The sequence below is a fragment of the Oryx dammah genome, unplaced genomic scaffold, assembly GCF_014754425.2.
Source record: "Oryx dammah isolate SB20612 unplaced genomic scaffold, SCBI_Odam_1.1 HiC_scaffold_4, whole genome shotgun sequence".
Taxonomy (NCBI): domain Eukaryota; kingdom Metazoa; phylum Chordata; class Mammalia; order Artiodactyla; family Bovidae; genus Oryx; species Oryx dammah.
The window spans coordinates 36577928-36601106 of NW_024070188.1; the positions used below are offsets into that span (position 1 = coordinate 36577928).

The 23179-nt window shown below is 36.3% G+C and overlaps 1 protein-coding gene across 1 annotated transcript in view; it reads left to right on the top strand.

Moving 5' to 3' along the window:
- ASCC3 (activating signal cointegrator 1 complex subunit 3) overlaps positions 1–23179 on the top strand; it is a 339817-nt gene that overhangs the window by 78068 nt on the left and 238570 nt on the right. Inside the window, exons 9-10 of the mRNA XM_040239121.1 lie at positions 20938–21138; positions 21584–21724. Coding sequence (XP_040095055.1) covers positions 20938–21138; positions 21584–21724 — 342 coding nt within the window. The remainder of the gene's footprint in view (positions 1–20937; positions 21139–21583; positions 21725–23179) is intronic.

Genomic DNA, 23179 nt, shown 5'->3' on the forward strand with positions numbered 1-23179 from the left:
CCCTTCTGTTTTGATTTACTATTAGTTAAAACTTTGCTGTAATTGCTTTATCTCAGAATGAAATATTTCTTCATTTAAAGTACATATATTATTTAAGGTTAGCCTTTTCATCACCAACGTGAAGTTGCTTTATTTTTATATATATGTAAGTCATATGAAGTCATTCAGAAATATCAAATAATATAGGCATACAAAAGGAACAGCATAAGGAATAACTATAGCCAACCAAAATTAGCTCCATTCTACACATATGGGTGTATATGTGTTTTGATTTTACAAAAATAGAATTATATCCATCCATACTTTTTTTCTGTGTTTATATATATATATATACTTACATACATCTTTCTATGTCAATAGACATATTTTTACGACATTATTTTAAATCACTATGTGGTATTCCAACTTATGTCTTTATTACTTTTACACCAGTTTCTTATTGTTAGAATTTTAAGTTTCCTACAAGTTTTTATAGTAGACTAAAATTGTCGTTAAAACTTATATTAGTAGGTTTCAGCCTTTGGATCAAAATTACTGTAGAATTTTTTCAAGATCCAAATGGTTTGATCCCTATTAAATCATAATCTCTTGGGTGGGACCCATAATATCTATTTTTGAAGATGATTTTTAGAGCTCTATAGGTGATTCTGAAATGCAGGCAAGGCTGAGAGCTTATAGAATTAAATAGTTATATATATAATTCTTTTTAAACCCTGCCAATCATTATAAGGATTATCATCATGAAGATTTATTTAGTTTTGTATATTAAATACTAACTTTTTTTCATGTAAGAGCAGTGTTGACATTCATTGTCTTTACAATGAATGGACCAGGCTTCTTTTTCTCTCATACTTGTTTCCAAATAAATACTTTGTTCACTTTAATGTAGATTACAGGAGTAAAAGAGATTTCTGAATGGGTTCTTTCCATCTGCAACCTTAATGTTTCTTTGCCATGTAGCCTAACACACTTATAGGTTCCCTGGGTTAGAATGTGGCCATCATTGGGGATCATTATCCTCTCTACCACGCGAGATGTGGATGACCACAATTTAGCTATTCACCTGTTGACGGATATCTGTGTCGTTTACAGTTTTTGGCTGTTATGGATTCTGTGAGTCTATTTGAGCTGCCCTAAGCACAGACTAGGTGGCTTAAAGAACAGACATTTGTTTTTTCACAGTCCTGGAGGCTGGAAGTCCCAGGCCAAGGTGCCAACAGTTTTGTTTTCTGATGAGGACTCTTTTCCTGGATTACAGCCCCTTGTCTTCTCTCTGTGTCCTCACAAACTCATATGGCCTCTTCCCTATGTGTCTAGAGACCTCTTGTGTCTTTTCTGCTTCTTACAAGGACACCAGGCCTACTGGATTAAGGTCTCATTCAGATGACCTCAGAACCCTAAAGGTTCTGTCTCCAAATATGGTCACTTTGGGAATTAGGGCTTTAGTTTATGAAACTTTGGAATACATAATTGCATCCATAATGTGGAAATAACTGCTCCAGATATTGGTGTACAGGTTTTTGTGTGAATGTAAGTTTTTATTTCTCTGGGATGAATATCCAAGAATGCAATTACTCAGTTATATTATAATTACTTGTTTAGTTTTCTAAGAAACTACCATAATTTTTTCCAAAGTATCATTTTATATACCCAACAGTAATCCAGTGTAATCTAGTTTCTCCGCATATTCACCAGCATTTGGTGGGTATCACTTTTTAATTTTTATTTTAGCCATTTTAATTCATATTTTTATATAGTACTTGTATTTTCCTTCTTGTGGTTTAAATGTGCAATTTATTAAGGAGCAATAATTTGGGAATACTACATTCAAATGCAGTGTGTCATAAGTACATAAGTAAACTCTTTGATGTCTTAACAATGTAGATAATGATCCCAACTAGATGCTGTTACTGTGGATATTAATATAGAGCTCAGGAAAAACTATAGATGTTAACAGACTGTTAGTTTAGTTAGATGCATCTGTTAGTTTGGATCTTTTTTAAAAGGCAGGATCTTTATTTATCAGGAGAAATGCTCTTGAAGATGTTATCTTTCTCTTTTCACTGAGATCATAATTGGCTTCTGCTCCTGACAGTCCTGTGGAACAATAGATAAAATGCTTTTATGTCTTCTCACTGACTGAATGTCACATCAGAAAAATTTGTCCTATCTTTCTTGTCTTCTTAAAATACTTCTGTAATTTGATTAAAAAGATAAGGATAATTTAAAAATTCTAAAATGATGTGCAAAATTGCTGTTAATGCTCTTAAATGGGTTTTGTACTTTCTTGGAGAGGGAATAATCTAAAAAAAAAAAAAAAAAACCCAAAAATCATTAGATGGGCTTGTGTATTAGATAGAACTCACTCATTTGGAAGGTAGAGAAATGAAACTCAAAATAAGTTTTAGCAATGAATATAGACTGTTGGTTTTTCTAACCAAAATATCGGAATAAAGCTGCCTGTGCATTCAGATGGAGATATAAGTTCATATGATGTCATCAGATCTTTTCCTTGGTCTTCATCTCTTTCTCTCTCTCTCTTTATTTCTGTCTTTCTTTATTTCTTTCTCTTTCCCTTCTCTCTTATCTTCTCCCTCTCTTTTACCCTCTATTCCCCTCCTTTTATTTCTCTGGTTCTTTTTATCCCTACTCTCAGATACATACTTTTTACATGTAATCAGGGAAGAACATAAGACAGCAACTCCAGGCTTTCCTCTCCCCTTATTCTAAAAGCAAGAGGGTTTTCCCCATTAAAAAAAAAAAAAAAAACTCCTGGGATGAACTCTTATCTTCTTGACTTGTGTCACCAGTTCATTTCTGAACTATGTTCCTCATGATAGGAGTGTTGCTGCTGCTGCTGCTACTGCTGCTAAGTCGCTTCAGTCGTGTCCAACTCTGTGCGACCCCACAGACGGCAGCCCACCAGGCTCCCCCGTCCCTGCGATTCTCCAGGCAAGAACACTGGAGTGGGTCGGTAGGAGTGTGGGATTCTTAATTGACTATGCCTGCTCACTTGAGTCAGAGAACACAATAGCCCCAGTACTCTAGCACTCCAGTACTCTCGTCTGGAAAATCCCATGGACGGAGGAGCCTGGTAGGCTGCAGTCCATGGGGTCGCTAAGAGTCGGACATGACTGAGTGACTTCCCTTTCACTTTTCACTTTCATGCATTGGAGAAGGAAATGGCAACCCACTCCAGTGTTCTTGCCTGGAGAATCCCAGGGATGAGGGAGCCTAGTGGGCTGCCGTCTGTGGGGTTGCACAGAGTCAGACATGACAGAAGCAACTTAGCAGCAGCAGCTCACTTGAGTTTCCTCACCCTCGGCTCTCTGTGAGCCATCAGGAGTCAAGGAGGAGTTTCCCAAAGGGAAGATGAGGCTGTTATCCTTAAAAAGGAGCATATGAAAGATGCCTAGCAGACAGAACTGTATCCTTGATTCTGCACTTTTGTTAGTGTTAAATCAGTTCAGTGCTATCTGTTTCCACAGGTGGGAGTTACAGTTTCTAAATAGCCAATAGAATGTTATTTGGCAGAATCGGAATACTGATCCAAATATACTATTTAGTTTGGAAAAGTAATGTAAAAGATACATATAATGTTCCATTTGAGAAGTTAAGAAAGTTGAGTCCTATAAAATCTGAATGTAGAGAGTTTGAGGATTTTTGTGACCCCAGATTATTGAATCCCATGTTTACAGGCTAGGTCCTGGGGGAAATTATAAACAGAGGTAACTTAAGATCAGAGAGTTGCACAGAGTCGGACATGACTGAAGCGACTTAGCAGCAGCAGCAGCTCACTTGAGTTTCCTCACCCTTGGCCCTCTGTGAGCTATCAGGAGTCAAGGAGGAGTTTCCCAAAGGGAAGATGAAGCTGTTTTCCTTTAAAAGGAGCTGATCTTAAGTTACTCCATGTAGCGTATCTGACCCACACCATTTCTATGGAAGTGATTAATACAGTAGGGGTATGTTGTGCAGATTTCTATGGCAGCACAGAGAAAGCAGATTAGCAAGTTCACAGAAGTCTTCATAGAGGTCAATGCAGGGCTATGGTCAATGATTTTGCCAGATAGACAAAGGACGTGGTTGGGGGGTGTATCATAGGCAAAGGATGCTCCATGAAACAGTATGTGACCTTTTGTAAGCATGTATTTCAGTATTAGTAGTATGCAAGCTACATATGTAGCGTGACAGCAAATTAGTCTGAAAAGAGACTTACTAGTACACATGAAGGACTTTGAAAACCATACATAGTAAGTTTAAATTCAATATTGTGGGAAATGCTACTTCTTAAAAATAAAAGTAAATGATCAGATTTTTTTTCACTTACAGAGATTACTCTGGTTGTAGTAAAAAAAAAAAAAAAAAAAAAACTGATGGTTGAGAGTAGAGCTGCTGCAATAATTCAAGGGAGAAGTGCTGTGTGCCTGAATGAAGAAAGTGGAGCCTATATAGAAAGTGGGACAACGAAGAATAGATAGCTGCTAGTTAAATGTTAGTAAATGTTAGGTTAGAAGTTGTATAACATCTGACGACAGGTTAAATGACAGAAGATGAAGCAGAGAGAAGAAACTGAAATGATATCTAGGGCAACATGGGTGAGTGCTGGTGTCATTTATTAAGATGAGAAACAGGAGAAGAGGAACAGAGTATGTGTATTATGTCCAGGAGGTCACGTGTTGGTGAAGAGCAAGGCTATGAATCCAGGCGGTTGAGCTTGAATCTTGGCTCCCCGTGTTCTAGTTGAAAGAATGGGGCCAAGTTACTCTCTGAGATCCAGTGTTTCAGTTGTACAATTGGAATGATAGTACCTACCTCATCATTTTATTGTGAGGATCAAATCAGTTCAGTTCAGTCGCTCAGTCATGTCTAACTCTTTGCCACCCCATGGACTGCAGCACACCAGGCCTCCCTGTCTGTCACCAACTCCCGCAGTTTACTCAAACTCATGTCCATGTCCAACCATCTCATCCTCTGTCATCAAATGAGTTAATATATGTAAAACACTTGGAAGAATTATGACTACTTAAGACATTTTAGATAGAATGTTAGCTTGAAATGATAAATGTAAACTGACAACTGGTGAGATCAATCTGAGTATGGATAACATGAAAAGACTTATTGTTTCTCTGGAGATTATATTTATTAAATACATTACTTCTATGTTCGTTTATGCTCTTCAGATATTCTTTCATTACAAAACATAGTCACTCTATGAAGACATAGGGTAGTTTCCAGTTAATTGATAGAAAATAAAGAAATCTGTCATTGTATTTATTGACATTTGTGGTTATCTCAAGACTAAGAGTTTGGGAAAAGGGAAGTAGAATGAGTATAAAAACTGTTACTTTTCTTGTGGTTTTTCTGTGTTCTCTGAGCCTGAAGGGATCCTAAAGCTGAAAAGTTTATTGACACAGTTTGATTCAATCAAATTACAAAAGCCAGAAAGCTAAAGAGGCATCCAGAAAAACACTTCAGAATGTGAATCATTTTTATGAGATCAATTTGAACAGGAAAAAATGTTACTAAAACCTGGACATACACCCAAATAAAAACCCTTTTCCTGAAGTATCCCACAGGCTGCTTATTACACTGTCAAGTATATTATCAGTTTCATCAGCACCATGACCTTGAATTCCTCACTGCTTTTTTTAGAGGTGGTATCAAGAAATAATAACAAAACCTAAAGTTCAAAACTGAAAGGTGAGCTTACAGTCTTTTTCATACTGATAGAGATCTTAGCGAAGAAGATTTCATAAATTTCACCAGGAAGGAAACAATATGACAAATATTAAATTTCTGATCATTTTACCAAATTATAATTTCCCCTGATACATGTCTCACCTCACCTGGCAATCAAAGAAACATGAGTATTCTGATAATATTTGCTATTATATTTGTCAGATTTTTCAGTACTTATGACCACCAAATGAAAACAAATGAACAAACAAACATGTAAATATAGACACCTTCTGCATCTGTTGTAAACCCCACAACACGTTGTTATTCTTTTTTGCTGTTAACAATCTTTTTAAGATATTAAGATGTCTAAATGATAACCAGGAAACGTCCTTATACTTGGGCATCTGTCTGCTCTTTTATGCCTTTGTGTAGTGAGATTCAGATTTCCATCTGGTATTTCTTTTTTCTAGTGCAGGTCTGCTGGTAATAAATTCTTTCAGTTTTGTATGTCTAAAAAAAATAATCTTTATTTTGTTCTTGAAAAATAATTCATTTGCGATGAAATTTTAGGTTGATGGGCTTTTCCCCTAGTACTTACAGATGTAGCTGCTTCTTGCAGCTTACAGATGTAATCTTGCTTACATTGTGTCTGATAAACTTGTCCTCATTCTTTATCTTCCTCTCTAAATAATAAGTCTTTTTTTTTTTTTCTGGTTGATTTTTAGATTTTCTTTTCCTCACTGTTTTTAGGCAGTTTGATTATGATGTGACTTTGTATTAACTTTCTGTTGTTGTATAAGAAATTACCAAGATATTAGTGACTTAAAACATCCATTTATTATCTCAGCATTCTGGAGGTCTGATTTGGATGGGCTGGACTGGGTTATCTGTTTGGACACGACTTAGCAACTAAACAAAACAGAAGGATTTTAGGGGTTTTATGTTTTAGGGGTCAATAAATAAGCAGTATATAAAAATTTGTTCCATGAGATAAGCTTTCCCATAAGAAATGCTTATATGTTTTGACTCTCAGCAAACATTTATATGGTTAAAAAGTAATATTTACTTGCTAGGAAAGTATATTATAGTTCAAATATATGAAATACCTAAGTCTGATTTGAAGGAGTGGATCTATATTTTCTTTTCTAAAAAAGAATTTTGTCTGTATGCCCTGAACTTTTGTAGGATTATACCATAAAGTATACTGGGAATGCTGCAAACAACTAACTAGGAAAAGGGCACCAGCTGCTTGAAAAATACCTGCTAAAGAGAGTTATAACTAACATCTGTCTCTAGCTAGGAGTAATTGAACAAAATAACTTTCTTTACAACCTATACTTTATTGATTTTATGGGGAAGAAAATTAGAAGAGAGAAGATTAAAGGCATAGTGGCATATTGAGCTTCCCCAGAATGATAATGTTAGAACTCAGATGATTTCAAAAGTCTGAAATGTACATGAACTTAACTTGTAATGTGGGAATTTCAAGTTGCTTTAGAAATGAACTTTGTCCATATTTTCCAGCATATCTCTGTGTTGTAGTTACGCAGGCCTATCACAAATAGACAAAAATGTTGGGTAGGATTGTATTACTACTATAGGGTTTCATTATTTGTCTTTGAAAATATATGTGAATTGGCTGTCTGTCATCAGGAGTCATTTCTTGAGTCTTGATTGATGCAAGTCACTGTGCTACAGTGGATATCAGAAGGTTTGGAATTACGATTGTGCATTTGAGGAACTTACTATCCCGTTAGGCAATTAGAACTTACAGGGATTCTTAGCTTTACCATTTGCACGTTTTGTGACGTGGATCAGGTTACATAATACCTCTAAGTTTCAGTTTCCTTATCAGTCTGTTTATTCTGAGAAGATTATATGAGTCAGCACAAAGAAAATGTGTAGCAGTATCTATGATATATTTTGAAAGATGAGCTACCCAAATTGCAGTGTGGTATTGCAATGCTGACAAGGTTCAGGGCATACTTTGAATCTTTCTGTTAAGACATATGGAAAGGTGAAATTATTTTGGTATCAGTAACATTAAAATTCCTCAAAGATGAATACTGGGGCTTCCCCAATGGCTTAGCGGTAAAGAATCCACCTGCAATGCAGGAGTCACGGGAGATGCAGGTTCGATCCCTGGGTTAAGAAGATCCCCTGGAGGAGGAAATGGCACCCCACTCCAGTATTCTTGCCTGGGAAATCCCATGGGCAGAGGAGCCTGGCTGGGCTACAGTCCATGGGATCACAAAGAGTCAGACATGACTGAGCATAGTATAGCACACAGCAAAGATGAATATTGAAGTAATGTAGAAAATGGCTTTAAATTGATAAAGGTAAAGGAAAGGAACTTGCATTTTTTTAGTTAATACTGTACATTTTTTAAGGCACATTATATCACATTATTTAACTTAATCCTCTTGTATAAACCCTGGAAGCAAGAGCTTTTATTTATTTATTTTTTTTTAATTTTTTTTTAATTTGTGAAACTGAATCCCTGAAAGTTTATTAGTAGGGTTGTTATTTAGTCCAAACTTCAGAACAGTAAGTTGACCTCTGTAACAAAAGGACAAGCTTCAGTTGGATTGAATGGTGCAAATATCAAGCAGTGGCTAAATAAACATAGGATTCCCTTGCTTTTTATATTGTCCAAACTCTTACATTCTTGATAAATTATAGAGTTGTATGAAAATAATAATTATGTAATTTGAAAGTGTTAGTTGCTCAGTCATGTCCAACTCTTTGCAACCCCATGGACTGTAGCCTGCGAGCTTCCTCTGTCCATGAAATTCTCCAGGCAAGAATACTGGAGTGGGTTGTCATTCCCTTCTCCAGGGATCTTTCCGACCCATGGATCAATCCCAGGTCTCCTGCATTGCAGGTGAATTCTTTATCATCTGAGCCATGAGGGAAACCCCAGTAATTATGTAATTTGGGTAATTTTGAATATATCAGCAGAAATCAATGTATGAAGAAATGGTCATGCTTTATTGTATAACTTTCATAATTTCTTCCTTTAAATGTTTTGCTTATCCTTTAAATCTTTACATACTACACAAGAAGTTCAAGTAAAGCATTTGTCATACGGTGGGGGGGGGGGTCCCCTTACCTAACTTCTCCCTTCTAATTTGATACATGTTTAAAACAAAGTTTTTCTGAGTAAAATGTACTTTAATCTTCCCGGAGTAAGTTGTGTTAGCTTATGAAAAAACTAGATGACTAAGAAAACCTTAATCACTGTGTTCGGTGTAGGTAGGAAAAGTTCTCAGTCTTGCTTGTTCTCAATAATCACTTGGAAGACTGCTAAGAAGTGTCCAGATCACTATTCCCCACCTTAGCAAATAAATGAAGATTTCAAGGGTTGAGAAGAAAGTCAATGACAAGTGTGTTGGTAAGCAGTGGAATGTTTGAATACACACGTGTGTGCACATTTGTATATCGAACTATCCTAAGTAAGTCATTAATACTTTCATTTATATAATGGGTTTTTGCTATATTGTTTTTATTCTATATTAGATGGATTCTTGACTTGACATCATCATAAGTTATTCAAATACTGTAAGGTTAGTTAGTGAAAATAGTCCATTATCCTTCAAAGTGAAGTGAAAGTCACTCAGTCCTGTCCGACTCTTTGCAAACCCATGGACCATGTAGTCCATGGGATTCTGCAGGCCAGAGTACTGGAGTGGGTAGCCTTTTCGTTCTCCAGGGGCTCTTCCCAACCCAGGGATCGAACCCAGGTCTCCTGCATTGCAGGCACATTCTTTACCAGCTGAGCCACAAGAGAAGCCATATCCTTCAAAACCCTTCATTTTATGAGGATTCTCTTACTATTACATTTTCTTGTTTAAGGATTATATATTTAAAATGACATCCTTGATTTATTTAATTAGTTTTGAAAAGTTTAAAGTCATTCATACTATAAAAACACTTTAAATTTTAAATGAAGAAATTGTCTGTAATTTAATAAATATAACATTTTTGTGAACTTGACCACATTAAATGCCTAAATACTTCACCTGCTGTAAAGATTTCAAGCAAGCTAATGAAAGTAATTTAAAAGTTAAGGTCAGAGCTAAAATTGGTTATTACTATAAATACCAGCCAAGAAACTGAAAATGACATTTTCTTTGTGGGACTCCACCGAATTGGACAGAGGATCTTCTGTTGTATTGCCATGGTTAGAAGTATGGCTGTTTATTAGGAGGCTGGCCCCACAATTCTGGTCAAAAAGACTGTGATACCAATTAAATAATAGTGTCTTACATTTTTAAGATCTAACACTTAAAAAAAGTGATATCCTGGAGGGCTATTTACAATATATAATGTCAGGATAAATTCATCTCCCTTATGAAAATAATGTATTTGCTTAGTAGAAAATGCCTTATTCTTTGCCTCTAATTTTACTTCTGCTTTAAGCATCTAAAGTTTGTATATGTAATTATAATACTGGTTTGTGAATCCAGCCCTTGTTTATTCTAGAGAAGCAAACCAAACCTAGCCAACTCAGACTCAAAACTGAGGTTCCACCGTGTTTTTGTTTTTGTTTTGTTTTGTTTGGCCCTGTTGTGTGGCCTGTGCGATCTTAGTTCCCCAACCAGGAATCTAACCCATTCCCCTTGAACTCGGAGTACAGAATCTTACCCACTGGACTGCCAGAGAGTTCCCTTTTACTGTCTTTTTGTGCATTGGAAATGTGACTCTTGCCACAGCACATTGGTGAAGGTGTTTCGGAAGGACATCTGACCTGCTGACTGTGCTGGTAGAAACCCACATGTGCAATCGTGATGATTTATCAGTGGAATTAGTTATTGTGCAGACAGAGTTTTGTCTTTTAAAATTTCCTCTTGAGATTTTTTTCTTCAGTTTTTCTCAGTAGTTAAGCCTTAGCTCAAACCTGGAAGTAAGGAGGATACCTTCCCCTTCCAAGAAGAGGATAGTGCTCCTTTTTTCTAACACCCGTTATGCCGTAAGTTCTCAATTAAAGGTGCTAGTGTTGCTATTATTCGTTTTTCTTTCCTTGTATTTTTCTCTACAAGGCCAGTAATAGCTACTTATTTATCATTTTGTCATCAGGGAGTTCAGTGTATTTAGAAGATCCATCTGGTTATTTAATTGGGTTTTTTGGGTTGTTGTCAAATGGACTATCTTCAGGATGAGAGAATTTTTAGAAATTGATACTTCAGGGCATATGTAGTATTTTTGGTTACTCTTTTAAATGATGTAAATGCATTCCTTTAAATAATATGAAAGGATTATGAATTATGCATTGTGATTTCTTACTGCTTTTTTGTATGTGAAAATTGGCTCAGTTTCATATTAGACAATGACTAACTTACTCGATTTTCACAAAATCTTATAATCTCATTTCCTTCAAAGATTTAATAGAAGATTACTCTCCTGAGGTCTTTTGTTGCTAAGACTTAATTTCCTCTACCCAGATTGCCTGGTTCAAAATGATTTAATATCATAAAACATTAAAACATATAGCTCTCCAGTAAAGAGTAACTAATAATGACCATACATTGTCTTTCTTTTTTTTTTTAACACTGTCTTTCTTATCTCTTTTTTTCTTTTTACCCCTTAACTCTTAATTAATAGCATTCATTAATTTTTCAAGGTGTTTTCAAGTAGGAGTACAAATTGGAAATTTGGGTTTTGGTAAAGATACAGAACTCTTCATATGACATAATTTAAAACAGAGTGAATCAGTAACTTTTTATTAACATAAAACATTAAGTATCAGTTCAATTCAGTTCAGTCACTCAGTCGTGTCCAACTCTTTGTGACCCCATGAACTGCAGCACACCAGGCCTTCCTGTCCATCACCAACTCCTGGAGTCCACCCAAACCCATGTCCATTGAGTCAGTGATGCCATCCAGCCATCTCATCCTCTGTCGTCCCCTTCTCCTCCTGCCCTCAATCTTTCCCAGCATCAGGGTCTTTTCCAATGAGTCAGCTCTTCGCATCAGGTGGCCAAAGTACTGGAGTTTAAGCTTCAACATCAGTCCTTCCAATGAACACCCAGGGCTCGTCTCCTTTAGGATGGACTGGTTCGATCTCCTTGTAGTCGAAGGTGTTTATATCTGTTAAGAAAGAAATTATTACTATTTTTAATACATTAAGACAACATAGACTAAATCTTCCCTTTTTGTTTTCCCTCAAAATAAATATTTTTTTTATGTATAGAGAAAAGCATTTTTGTGGATCTGATTATAAAATCTGTTCTATAAAAAATAATATCTAAAATGTAATATCTAAATTTATAAAACAGAAGGTAAAATTCCTTTATAACCCCAGATCCAGTGACACAGTTTGATATATATCATTTCATAGTTTTTTGTATAACAGTTTCTATTTAATTAATTATGTTTACTGTTCTGTGGGATATTTTGTTTTCCCCTTTTAGGTGTGTTTGTTTGTAAGAATATATATCTTCCTCATCCTATTCAGGGTTTCCCAAGTGGCTCAGTGGTAAACAGTCCACCTGCCAAGCAGGAGATGCAGGTTCAATCCTGGGTCGGGAAGATCACCTGGAGATGGAAATGGCAACCCACTCCAGTAATCCTGCTTGGGAAATGCCATGGGCAGAGGAAGCTGGCAGGCTACATGGAATTGCAAGAGTCAGACACAACTTAGTGACTAAACAACAACATCCTGTGTAACTACTGTAATTCATAAAGAATGCATGATGAATCACTTGTCTCCTGTTTATGTACATTCAAATTGTATTAGCTTTTTCTTAAATTATAAATAATACTTTAGCAGATATCTTTGAGCTTAATCTGGCATTCTTGTTCAGTTAGTTAACTTAGGTAAATTTTTTGAAAGTGGAATTTTTAGGCTAAATGATATGCAGATTTCTCTGTTGATCATTTAAAAGCAACGTGTATGATTTAAAAGCAATGATCATTTAAAAGCAATGTATATGAAGACATAAAAATTACAAGAATAATCCAGTTTCAAAAGTCTTAAACACCCAGATTAAAAAACATTCTTACTGTATTTTGCCTTTATTTATTAGTATGGTCAATGTTTTTGTGACTTTATATTTTTATATTTTATATCTATATATATTTTTATTTTTATAAAATTAACATACGTGGTTTAAAAAGATCATTATAGGGAATAAAAGTGTAAAAAACAATGACATCAGTAAACTTTATAAGTTTTTAACTTGGACTTTAAAATCTGAACTTGTTCCAGTCTTTGCTTTGCTATTTCTTGGCCGTTTATCCTAGGGCACAGTCTTCAATTTTTCCATGCCCAGTTTCCCTATCTTTAAAATAAGGATAATAAAAAAAGACCTATTTCATGGGTTTTCTTTGGATACTGAGAGAAATAATCCCCTTAAAGCATATAAAGCAAAGCCTCATATGCAGTATGTGCTCAATAGAAATGCTAGCTAACTGGTACTATTATCATTAAATGAACTAGTGAATAATTTACCTGCCAATTTAAATAATAAGGAACTTATTATCTTCTGGATTTATCTATAACTCAAGAGTATTAAAAATTACATTTTAGGTTTTGCTTTGTAACATACACATCTACAGATCTTGCCACAGATCATCAGTTTGGGGTTAGCAGTCAGTGAAGTAGTGTGCCAGGTCTTTAAAGGTTGTGGTGTGGAGGTGTGTAGTAGTAGAGCTATCGGTTCAGTGCAGTCGCTCAGTTGTGTCCGACTCTTTGCGACCCCATGAATTGCAGCACACCAGGCCTCCCTATCCATCACCAACTCCCGGAGTTCACTCAAACTCATGTCCATCGAGTCAGTGATGCCATCCAGCCATCTCATCCTCTGTCATCCCCTTCTCCTCCTGCCCCCAATCCCTCCCAGCATAGTAGGCAATCACTTTGTAAAAACTAGAAATCTTTAAATAGCAAAAATATCTCTTTAATTTTCCTTGTTCCCTCTCAGCCCAGATCCTTACTTCTTCTATCATTATATTAGATTGTGTGTATCCTTCTAGAATGTCTATAAGAAAATATGAACATGTTTTAATGTAGTATATTAAGCACATACAAATAGTAGATTCTTATTCCCTATTCCCTACTGCTATCACCTTTTTAAAAAAAATTGATGTATAGTTGCTTTCCTACCATCTTTGAGAAAAGTAGTATAATATTGCTGTGCTTCTTGCTGTTTTCCATCTTAGTAAGCACAATATATTCCATGGCTAAGCAGTTTATAGTATGGAATATGGTTTGTAAGAAACATGAGAGCAACGGATTCCAGCATATAGAGCTTGGACTGACTGTACTAAGTTGTGAAATTTTGAGCCTAAGGCACATGCTATCTAAAACTGGAAGAAACTTAAACTTTGAAAATTATATAAATATGTCTCTGGTATCTATATGATTTTTCCTAAATATATGCTGAGTTGATGTTTACTGTTTAAAACTTAAGCTTATGATACATACACTGACTTGGGAGGATGACATGATCTTGGCTTCGTCTTAGGTACCTAGTTAATGCATTTTAACTGGTAGTACCTACATTCGATTATTATAAACATTTAATGCAGTATGTTTAGTGTACATTTTTGTTGTTCCAGGTAAATCATATTATACAGAGTATCTTTTAAAGATAAAACCTGCATTTGACAGCAGTCTGTGTAGCTAGTCTTTGGTAAAGTATATTAGAAATATATACTTTCTATGGATTTGTATATATGAGACATGTCATTTCCATGAGATTAGTAGTATGATGAATCCAAAATATGCATAGACAAGTGGATTTAGGATGAAACTTGTAACATTTTCATCTACTGATTATAATGTTTTGAAAATGCATAGTAAAACTAAAAGGGAAAATGGTACTTATTTAGAATGACTATCTGAGCTAAACATAAAGCCTTTATGATAAATTAGCCATGAGATACTCAGTTTTCTGTTTAAGAGCAAATATTAACATACTAAGAAAAATAATTACAGTTTAACTTTTTATACTCATTAGCATAAGTAGTCAATACATGAGTTAGAAGGATATTAAATATTTGGAAGCAATGATTTTTAGTGCCATTTAATTAGACATTAGTGGATGTTTGATATATAAATAAAATGATGAATATTATTATTACATAGTTTGAAATTTGAGTAAATTAGAGTTTTGATATAGTCATACTTTTCTTCCTCTTTAATCTTTAGTTTTCCTAAGATATTTGTGAATATAATTTGAATATTGTTCAAATACAAGAAATTCCTAATGCATAATGAGCTTTAACTTAATTATCTCATGTTCCAGTAGCTCACAGAATTAATTTGAAGTACATTGAAACTTTTAGTGATATTTTTAAATAAAGTTATGGTTGCTGTCTCTGCACATTCCTTTTATTCTTTTACTGACAAGTTTATTCATGAAAATTGTTTCATGAATTTTTCTAAATTTTAAATAAAAAACAAAAACAAACTTGGGAGAAGGGGGCAGAACGTGAGCTGCTTAAAGTAATTTATAAATTTTTGTGGGTTTTTTGGGGTAACTTGCTTTTTCTCAAGAGCATGGTATGTTACTAGTAAAGAGTGTATATATGCAACAATATTTTAAGGGTTCTTTTGCAGTGGTTTTGAATATAGAGTTATTAACTGGCAAAAATCATTGTATGCTGGTATTTTAGACAGCATACGTATTTGGTGCTAATTTGTATTGAAGCTAAGGGAAAATCAGTCTCATCTCTTCCAGTTTATTAGTGCTGTGAACTTGAGTGAGTTGTTTAACTTCTCTTTAGACCTCAGTTTCCTCTGCTTCCCTGCAATCTTTCAGGAAAATCTAGAAATAAAGAGTCTCTACCGTAGTTCAATTTTAGTCGGGTCATGAACTCCTGTTCCATCTACATCATCTCTGCTGCCCCTTCCTCCCATCTCTGTCATACAACTACTAACTTTAACAAGTTCTAGGTGTCTTTCTAATACTCTTCCTTCTGCCTGAAATAGCACTCTGCTTACTGAAACTCTCCCTCAGGTGCCTCAGCACATAGTTTGTATCTTTAATATAGACAGCTAAACTGACGTAATATAATTCTATCACCTTTTCCCCCTTTAAACCACAAACTAATCTGTTGTAAGGATCATTTTAGACACTCTCTCACTTTTCTTAAGAGAAAGACTATTTATATTTATATAAGTCCTTCAGGTCAGCTCAGTTCAGTCGCTCAGTCGTGTCCGACTCTTTGTGACCCCATGAATCGCAGCACACCAGGCCGCCGTGTCCATCACCATCTCCCGGAGTTCACTCAGACTCACATCCATCGAGTCAGTGATGCCATTCAGCCATCTCATCTTCGGTCGCCCCCTTCTCAGCCTGCCCCCAATCCCTCCCAGCATCAAAGTCTTTTCCAATGAGTCAAATCTCCGCATGAGATGGCCAAAGTACTGGAGCCTCAGCGTTAGCAACATTCCTTCCAAAGAAATCCCAGGGTTGATCTCCTTCAGAATGGACTGGTGGGATCTCCTTGCAGTCCAAGGGACTCTCAAGAGTCTTCTCCAACACCACAGTTCAAAAGCATCAATTCTTTGGCACTCAGCCTTCTTCACAGTCCAACTCTCACATCCATACATGATGACTGGAAAAACCATAGCCTTGACTAGATGGACCTTAGTCGGCAAAGTAATGTCTCTGCCTTTGAATATACTATCTAGATTGGTCATAACTTTTCTTCCAAGGAGTAAGCGTCTTTTAATTTCATGGCTGCAGTCACCATCTGCAGTGATTCTGGAGCCCCCAAAATAAAGTCTGACACTGTTTCCACTGTTTCCCCATCTATTTCCCATGAAGTGATGGGACCGAATGCCATGATCTTTGTTTTCTGAATGGAGCTTTAAGCCAACTTTTTCACTCTCCTCTGTCACTTTCATAAAGAGGGTTTTTAGTTCCTCTTCACTTTCTTCCATAAGGGTGGTGTCATCTGCATATCTGAGGTTATTGATATTTCTCCCGGCAATCTTGATTCCAGCTTGGGTTTCTTCCAGCCCAGCGTTTTTCATGATGTACTCTGCATAGAAGTTAAATAAGCAGGGTGACAATATACAGCCTTGACGGACTCCTTTTCCTATTTGGAACCAGTCTGTTGTTCCATGTCCAGTTCTAACTGTTGCTTCCTGACCTGCATATAGGTTTCTCAAGAGGCAGGTCAGGTGGTCTGATATTCCCATCTCTTTCAGAATTTTCCACAGTTTATTGTGATCCACACAGTCAAAGGCTTTGGTATAGTCAATAAAGCAGAAATAGATGTTTTTCTGGAACTCTCTTGCTTTTTCGATGATCCAGAAGATGTTGGCAATTTGATTTCTGGTTCCTCTGCCTTTTCTAAAACCGGCTTGAACATGAGGGAGTTCACGGTTCACGTATTGCTAAAGCCTGGCTTGGAGAATTTTGAGCATTACTTTACTAGCATGTGAGATGAGTACAATTGTGCCGTAGTTTGAGCATTCTTTAAAACTGACCTTTTCCAGTCCTGTGGCCACTGCTGAGTTTTCCAAATTTGCTGGCATATTGAGTGCAGCACTTTCACAGCATCATCTTTCAGGATTTGAAACAGCTCAACTGGAATTCCATCACCTCCACTAGCTTTGTTCGTAGTGATGCTTGCTAAGGCCCACTTGACTTCACATTCTAAGATGTCTACCTCTAGATTAGTGATCACATCATCATGATTATCTGGGTCGTGAAGATCTTTTTTGTACAGTTCTTCCGTGTATTCTTTCCACCTCTTCTTAGTATCTTCTTCTGTTAGGTCCCTACCATTTCTGTCCTTTATCGAGCCCATCTTTGCATGAAATGTTCCCTTGGTATCTCTAATTTTCTTGAAGAGATCTCTAGTCTTTCCCATTCTGTTGTTTTCTTCTATTTCTTTGCATTGATCACTGAAGAAGGCTTTCTTATCTCTTCTTGCTATTCTTTGGAACTCTGCATTCAGATGCTTATATCTTTCCTTCTCTCCTTTACTTTTCGCCTCTCTTCTTTTCACAGCTATTTGTAAGGCCTCCCCAGACAGCCATTTTGCTTTTTTGCATTTCTTTTCCATGGGGATGATCTTGATCCCTGTCTCCTGTACAATGTCACGAACTTCATTCCATAGTTCATCAGGCACTCTATCTATCAGATCTAGGCCCTTAAATCTATTTCTCACTTCCACTGTATAATCATAAGGGATTTGATTGAGGTCATACCTGAATGGTCTAGCAGTTTTCTCTACTTTCTTCAATTTGAGTCTGAATTTGGTAATAAGGAGTTCATGATCTGAACCACAGTCAGCTCCTGGTCTTGTTTTTGTTGACTGTATAGAGCTTCTCCATCTTGGCTGCTAAGAATATAATCAATCTGATTTCGGTGTTGACCATCTGGTGATGCCCATGTGTAGAGTCTTCTCTTGTGTTGTTGGAAGAGGGTGTTTGCTATGACCAGTGCATTTTCTTGGCAAAACTCTATTAGCCTTTGCCCTGCTTCATTCTGCATTCCAAGGCCAAATTTGCCTGTTACTCCAGGTGTTTCTGGACTTCCTACTTTTGCATTCCAGTCCCCTATAATGAAAAGGACATCTTTTTTGGGTGTTAGTTCTAAAAGGTCTTGTAGGTCTTCATAAAATCGTTCAGCTTCAGTTTCTTCAGTGTTACTGGTTGGGGCATAGACTTGGATAACTGTGATATTGAATGGTTTGCCTTGGAGACGAACAGAAATCATTCTGTCATTTTTGAGATTGCATCCAAGTACTGCATTTCGGACTCTTTTTTTGACCATGATGGCTGCTCCATTTCTTCTGAGGGATTCCTGCCCGCAGTAGTAGATATAATGGTCATCTGAGTTAAATTCACCCATTCCAGTCCATTTTAGTTCACTGATTCCTAGAATGTCGACGTTCACCCTTGCCATCTCTTGTTCGACCACTTCCAATTTGCCTTGATTCATGGACCTGACATTCCAGGTTCCTATGCAATATTGCTCTTTACAGCATTGGATCTTGCTTCTATCACCAGTCACATCCACAGCTGGGTATTGTTTTTGCTTTGGCTCCATCCCTTCATTTTTCTGGAGTTATTTCTCCACTGATCTCCAGTAGCATATTGGGCACCTAATGACCTGGGAAGCTCCCCTTTCAGTATCCTATCATTTTGCCTTTTCATACTGTTCATGGGGTTCTCAAGGCAAGAATACTGAAGTGGCTTGCCATTCCCTTCTCCAGTGGACCACAAGTCTTTAGCATAATAATATTTGTGTAAGTGATCAATACATGATTGTTGAACAGAATGCTGTAAACCTCCACGTATAATAGGTTTGTTTGTCAGTATTTTCTTCTGATGCCTTAGTTTACTTCTTGATTGAGCTGTAACCTTTAGGAACAAAGGAAATGTTTCTTAGTCAAGGTTGAATATAGGTTGTTGTTTGTTTTTTTTTCTAGAACTACTACATATTTTGCTTAAATCCTGTTTACTGTTCCTTTGGAAGATATTGTGTATGAAGTCTGTATCTTTTTAAGACTTGTACTGTTTTCCCTCATTTACTCCACTGACGTATCAATCAATAAAAATTTATTTTTAGGCCTACTGTGTTCCTGGCAACTCATTAAGTACTATGGTAATGCAAAGAGTAATAAAAAAGAATTCTTAGTTTTGATCCAGTGGGCCAGATGTACATATAAACAAATTATTTCAGTGTTTGTGGGTAAGGATCATAATGACAGTATATAAAGAACGTTATATGGAATGTCTAGCTGCTGAGAGAAATGGGAGTTTCCTTAAATCTTTTGAATTATGGAAAAGTATAAATGCATGAATAATTATGTATGGAATTGGAGGGAACCAGAGATTACATTTGAACTTAAAGTGATAATGAAGAATTTCTCCAGGTTGGGAAAGGCATTATAAGTAGTGCAAAGGCACAAAGACTGTCCAGAGAATAGTATGTATAGATAGTGGTAGTAGAAGATTATAAACAAGGGTTCACATTTTGAAGGGTACTGTTTGCTGTACCTTCTGTGTCTTAAAGGATCTATATATTCTGTATAGTTAAAATTGACAGTGAGAAGTTTGAGAAAATATTCAAGCTGGAATGTGACATGATCATATTTCTAATCTAGGAATAGTAGACTCTATATTTCTTGTCATGAGTCTATAAAGACTGGAAATTGCAGCATTCATTTGCCATAGTATTTTTGGAGCTTCATATAAGAGACAAAGATGACGTATGACAGTGATGATCAGTTCAGTTCAGTCACTCAGTCATGTCCACCTCTTTGCGACCCCATGGACTGCAGCATGCCAGGCCTCCCTGTCCATCACCAATTCCCACAGTTTACTCAGACTCATGCCCATTGAGTTAGTGATGCCATCCAACCATCTCATCCTCTGTAGTCCCCTTCTCTTCCCACCTTCAATCTTTCCCAGCATCAGGATCTTTTCCAGTGAGTCAGCTCTTTGCATCAAGTGGTCAAAGTAGTGGAATTTCAGCTTCAACATCAGTCCTTCCAATGAATATTCAGGACTGATTTCACTTAAGATGGACTGGTTGGATCTCTTTGCAGTCCAAGGGACTCTCAAGAGTCTTCTCCAACACCACAGTTCAAAAGCATCAATTCTTCCGTGCTGAGCTTTCTTCACAGTCCCACTCTCACATCCATACATGACTATTGGAAAAACCATAGCCTTGAGTAGATGGACCTTTGTTGGCAAAAAAAGTCTCTGCTTTTTAATATGCTATCTAGGTTGGTCATAACTTTTCTTCCAAGGAGTGTCTTTTAATTTCATGGCTGCAGTCACCATCTGCAGTGATTTTGGAACCCCCCAAAATAAAGTCTGCCACTGTTTCCACTGTTTCTCCATCTATTTCCCATGAAGTGATGGGACTGGATGCCATGATCTTCATTTTCTGAGTGTTGAACTTTAAGCCAACTTTTTCACTCTCCTCTTTCATTTTCATCAAGAGGCTTTTTAGTTCCTCTTCACTTTCTGCCATAAGGGTGGTGTCATCTGCATATCTGAGGTTATTGATATTTTTCCCGGCAATCTCGATTCCAGCTTGTGCTGGATACAGGTGTAGTCCCATCATATTTTTCAAATTTAGTGAGTTTCAATTCCCAGGTGCATTAGAATTATGCAGTAGTTGTGAGTTGTTGTCAACTGTACACAGCTTAAATATAGGATATGAGAAACTAAATAAATTAGTTTTTCTTTTTAATTAAAAAAAAGATGGCATTTAATGTTTTGTGTAGGACCTTCACGTTTTCATTTTATCGTGGATAAATTTTTTTTTTTCTTTTTAGATTGGACAGCTGGCTTTTAAAGGAATGAGGAGACTCAATAGAATCCAGTCAATTGTGTTTGAGACTGCCTACAACACCAATGAGAACATGCTGATTTGTGCCCCTACTGGAGCTGGAAAAACCAACATTGCGATGCTTACAGTTTTACATGAAATTCGCCAACATTTTCAGCAAGGTGTTATCAAAAAGAATGAATTTAAGGTAGGAATTAAATTGAACAACAGCTTTTTAAATTGTGAAATCTAAAACCATTTTGCAGTTGTATATGTTGTCTGATATCTGGTAGTTTTTAAGGATATTATAAATGAAGTCATATAAACAATGCTGCATGGTTTCCTTCATTACTTTTAGGCAATACCTCTTTGTGTTATGAAAGTCCCACTAACCCTGTGAAAGCTATCAAAATGCACTTAGCTTTAGAGCATGAATTTTCAAAGTGATGATGCTATATAAATATTCCATAGTTCTTTAAACAGCTGTACACTTATACAACAAAGATAAGTATTTTTCATCCATCAATATTAAGATTTTTCACCATAAGTGGCTAGAATCATATGTCACATTAAATATGACTTCAGTTGACTTCTTTGAAACAAATGACATTGTAGTTTTACTCATTCATCAAGCTAGTGTTTCTTGGGCGCAGATTGTATATGTTGCTCCAATGAAAGCCTTGGCAGCCGAAATGACAAATTACTTCAGCAAACGTCTGGAGCCACTGGGCATCGTTGTGAAAGAATTGACTGGTGACATGCAGTTGTCAAAAAATGAAATTTTACGAACTCAGGTATGTTGTATACTTAGATTTTTGTTGTTGTTGTTTAATACTATTCTTTTTTTTCCAGGTAATTGTGAAAATTGTTAAACAACTGTTCCTTTAGTAACTATAAAATGTAATGTGAATATTACATGGTGAACTTCTTTTGTTTGTAACCACATCTTAGCATCTACAGAAGAGGTTTTTACTGGTGCTTTATTCTGTTATATCCCTTCTAACTTATAATTCTTGCTGTGTCTTGAATATTGTTAGATTGCTAGTGTAGATATTTAAGTCATTGACAATAGATATTGATCTTTTAAAACAATAGGCAGTAAGGATGTAGATAAGACCAGGCTTCAGTTTTAAGAGCAGGAAAATATATAGACCTTTAAATGATCCCATAAGCATTCTAAACTATTCCATGAAGATGATTTAATGTACATTAAAAAGTTTTTAGTCATCCTGTTTTTAGCAAATAGGATACCATTAAATCATACACCGTATATAGCACTGTTTAAGTGAAATGTACGACAACTAAGGCATCTAATACAATCTCTGCCTGCGAGGAGCTTATACTATGACTGAGTAAACAAAAACTACATTAGAACTGCAACTGGATTATCATTAATGGATGCAACATGTAAGTAAGGTGATGTTCATAGTGCTTTAAAAAAATAATATATAACCAAATATTAATGGGAGAATTTAGGGGAATTTAGTGGAAAATAGGTGATGAGGCTTTTGGAACAGTGAATAGGCATTGATTTAAAATGTGATTGGAGATTATCTTCAGGTCCTAAGGCTGCCATAACAAATTATCACAAGCTTTGTGGCTTAAAATATCAGAAACTTAATTCTCTCACAGTTCTGGAGGTCAGAAGTCTGAAATCAGGGTGACGGTGGGATTTAGTTCCTTCTGGAGGCTCTGATACAGTATCCTTTTCACGTCTCTCTCCTAGTTTTTGGTGGCTGCTGGCAGTCCTTGGCATTCTGTGGCCTGTACACACATCCCTCCAGTCTCTGCCTCCTTCTCATATGGATACTTCTCCTGCATATCTCTCCTCCTGCTCTTCTAAGAACACTCTTTAGGACCTACCCTAATACATATGATCTTATCTGAAGGGCCTTACCTTCAGTATGTCCACAAAGATACTCTTTCTAAATAAGGTTAACTTCTGGGTAGAGGTACATTTTGGGATGCAACAATGCAAGCCAACAGTGGGAATACTGGGTACAGTGAACCACATAGCAAAGATAGAAAATCAAGTTCCAGTTGAATGTATTTTGGACTTGATAAGGATAGAGTGCATTGTAATAAACATTTTGGTCAGTTTTGCCAGTTATTATTTTTACTTTTTGTCGACGCTCTTCTTTTTTCATAAACACTCTTGAAAAAATCAAATCTTAGTATTTATATACAGGCATGTTCATATAGGGGCTTCCCGGGTGACTCAGTGGTAACCAATCCACCTGCCAATGCAG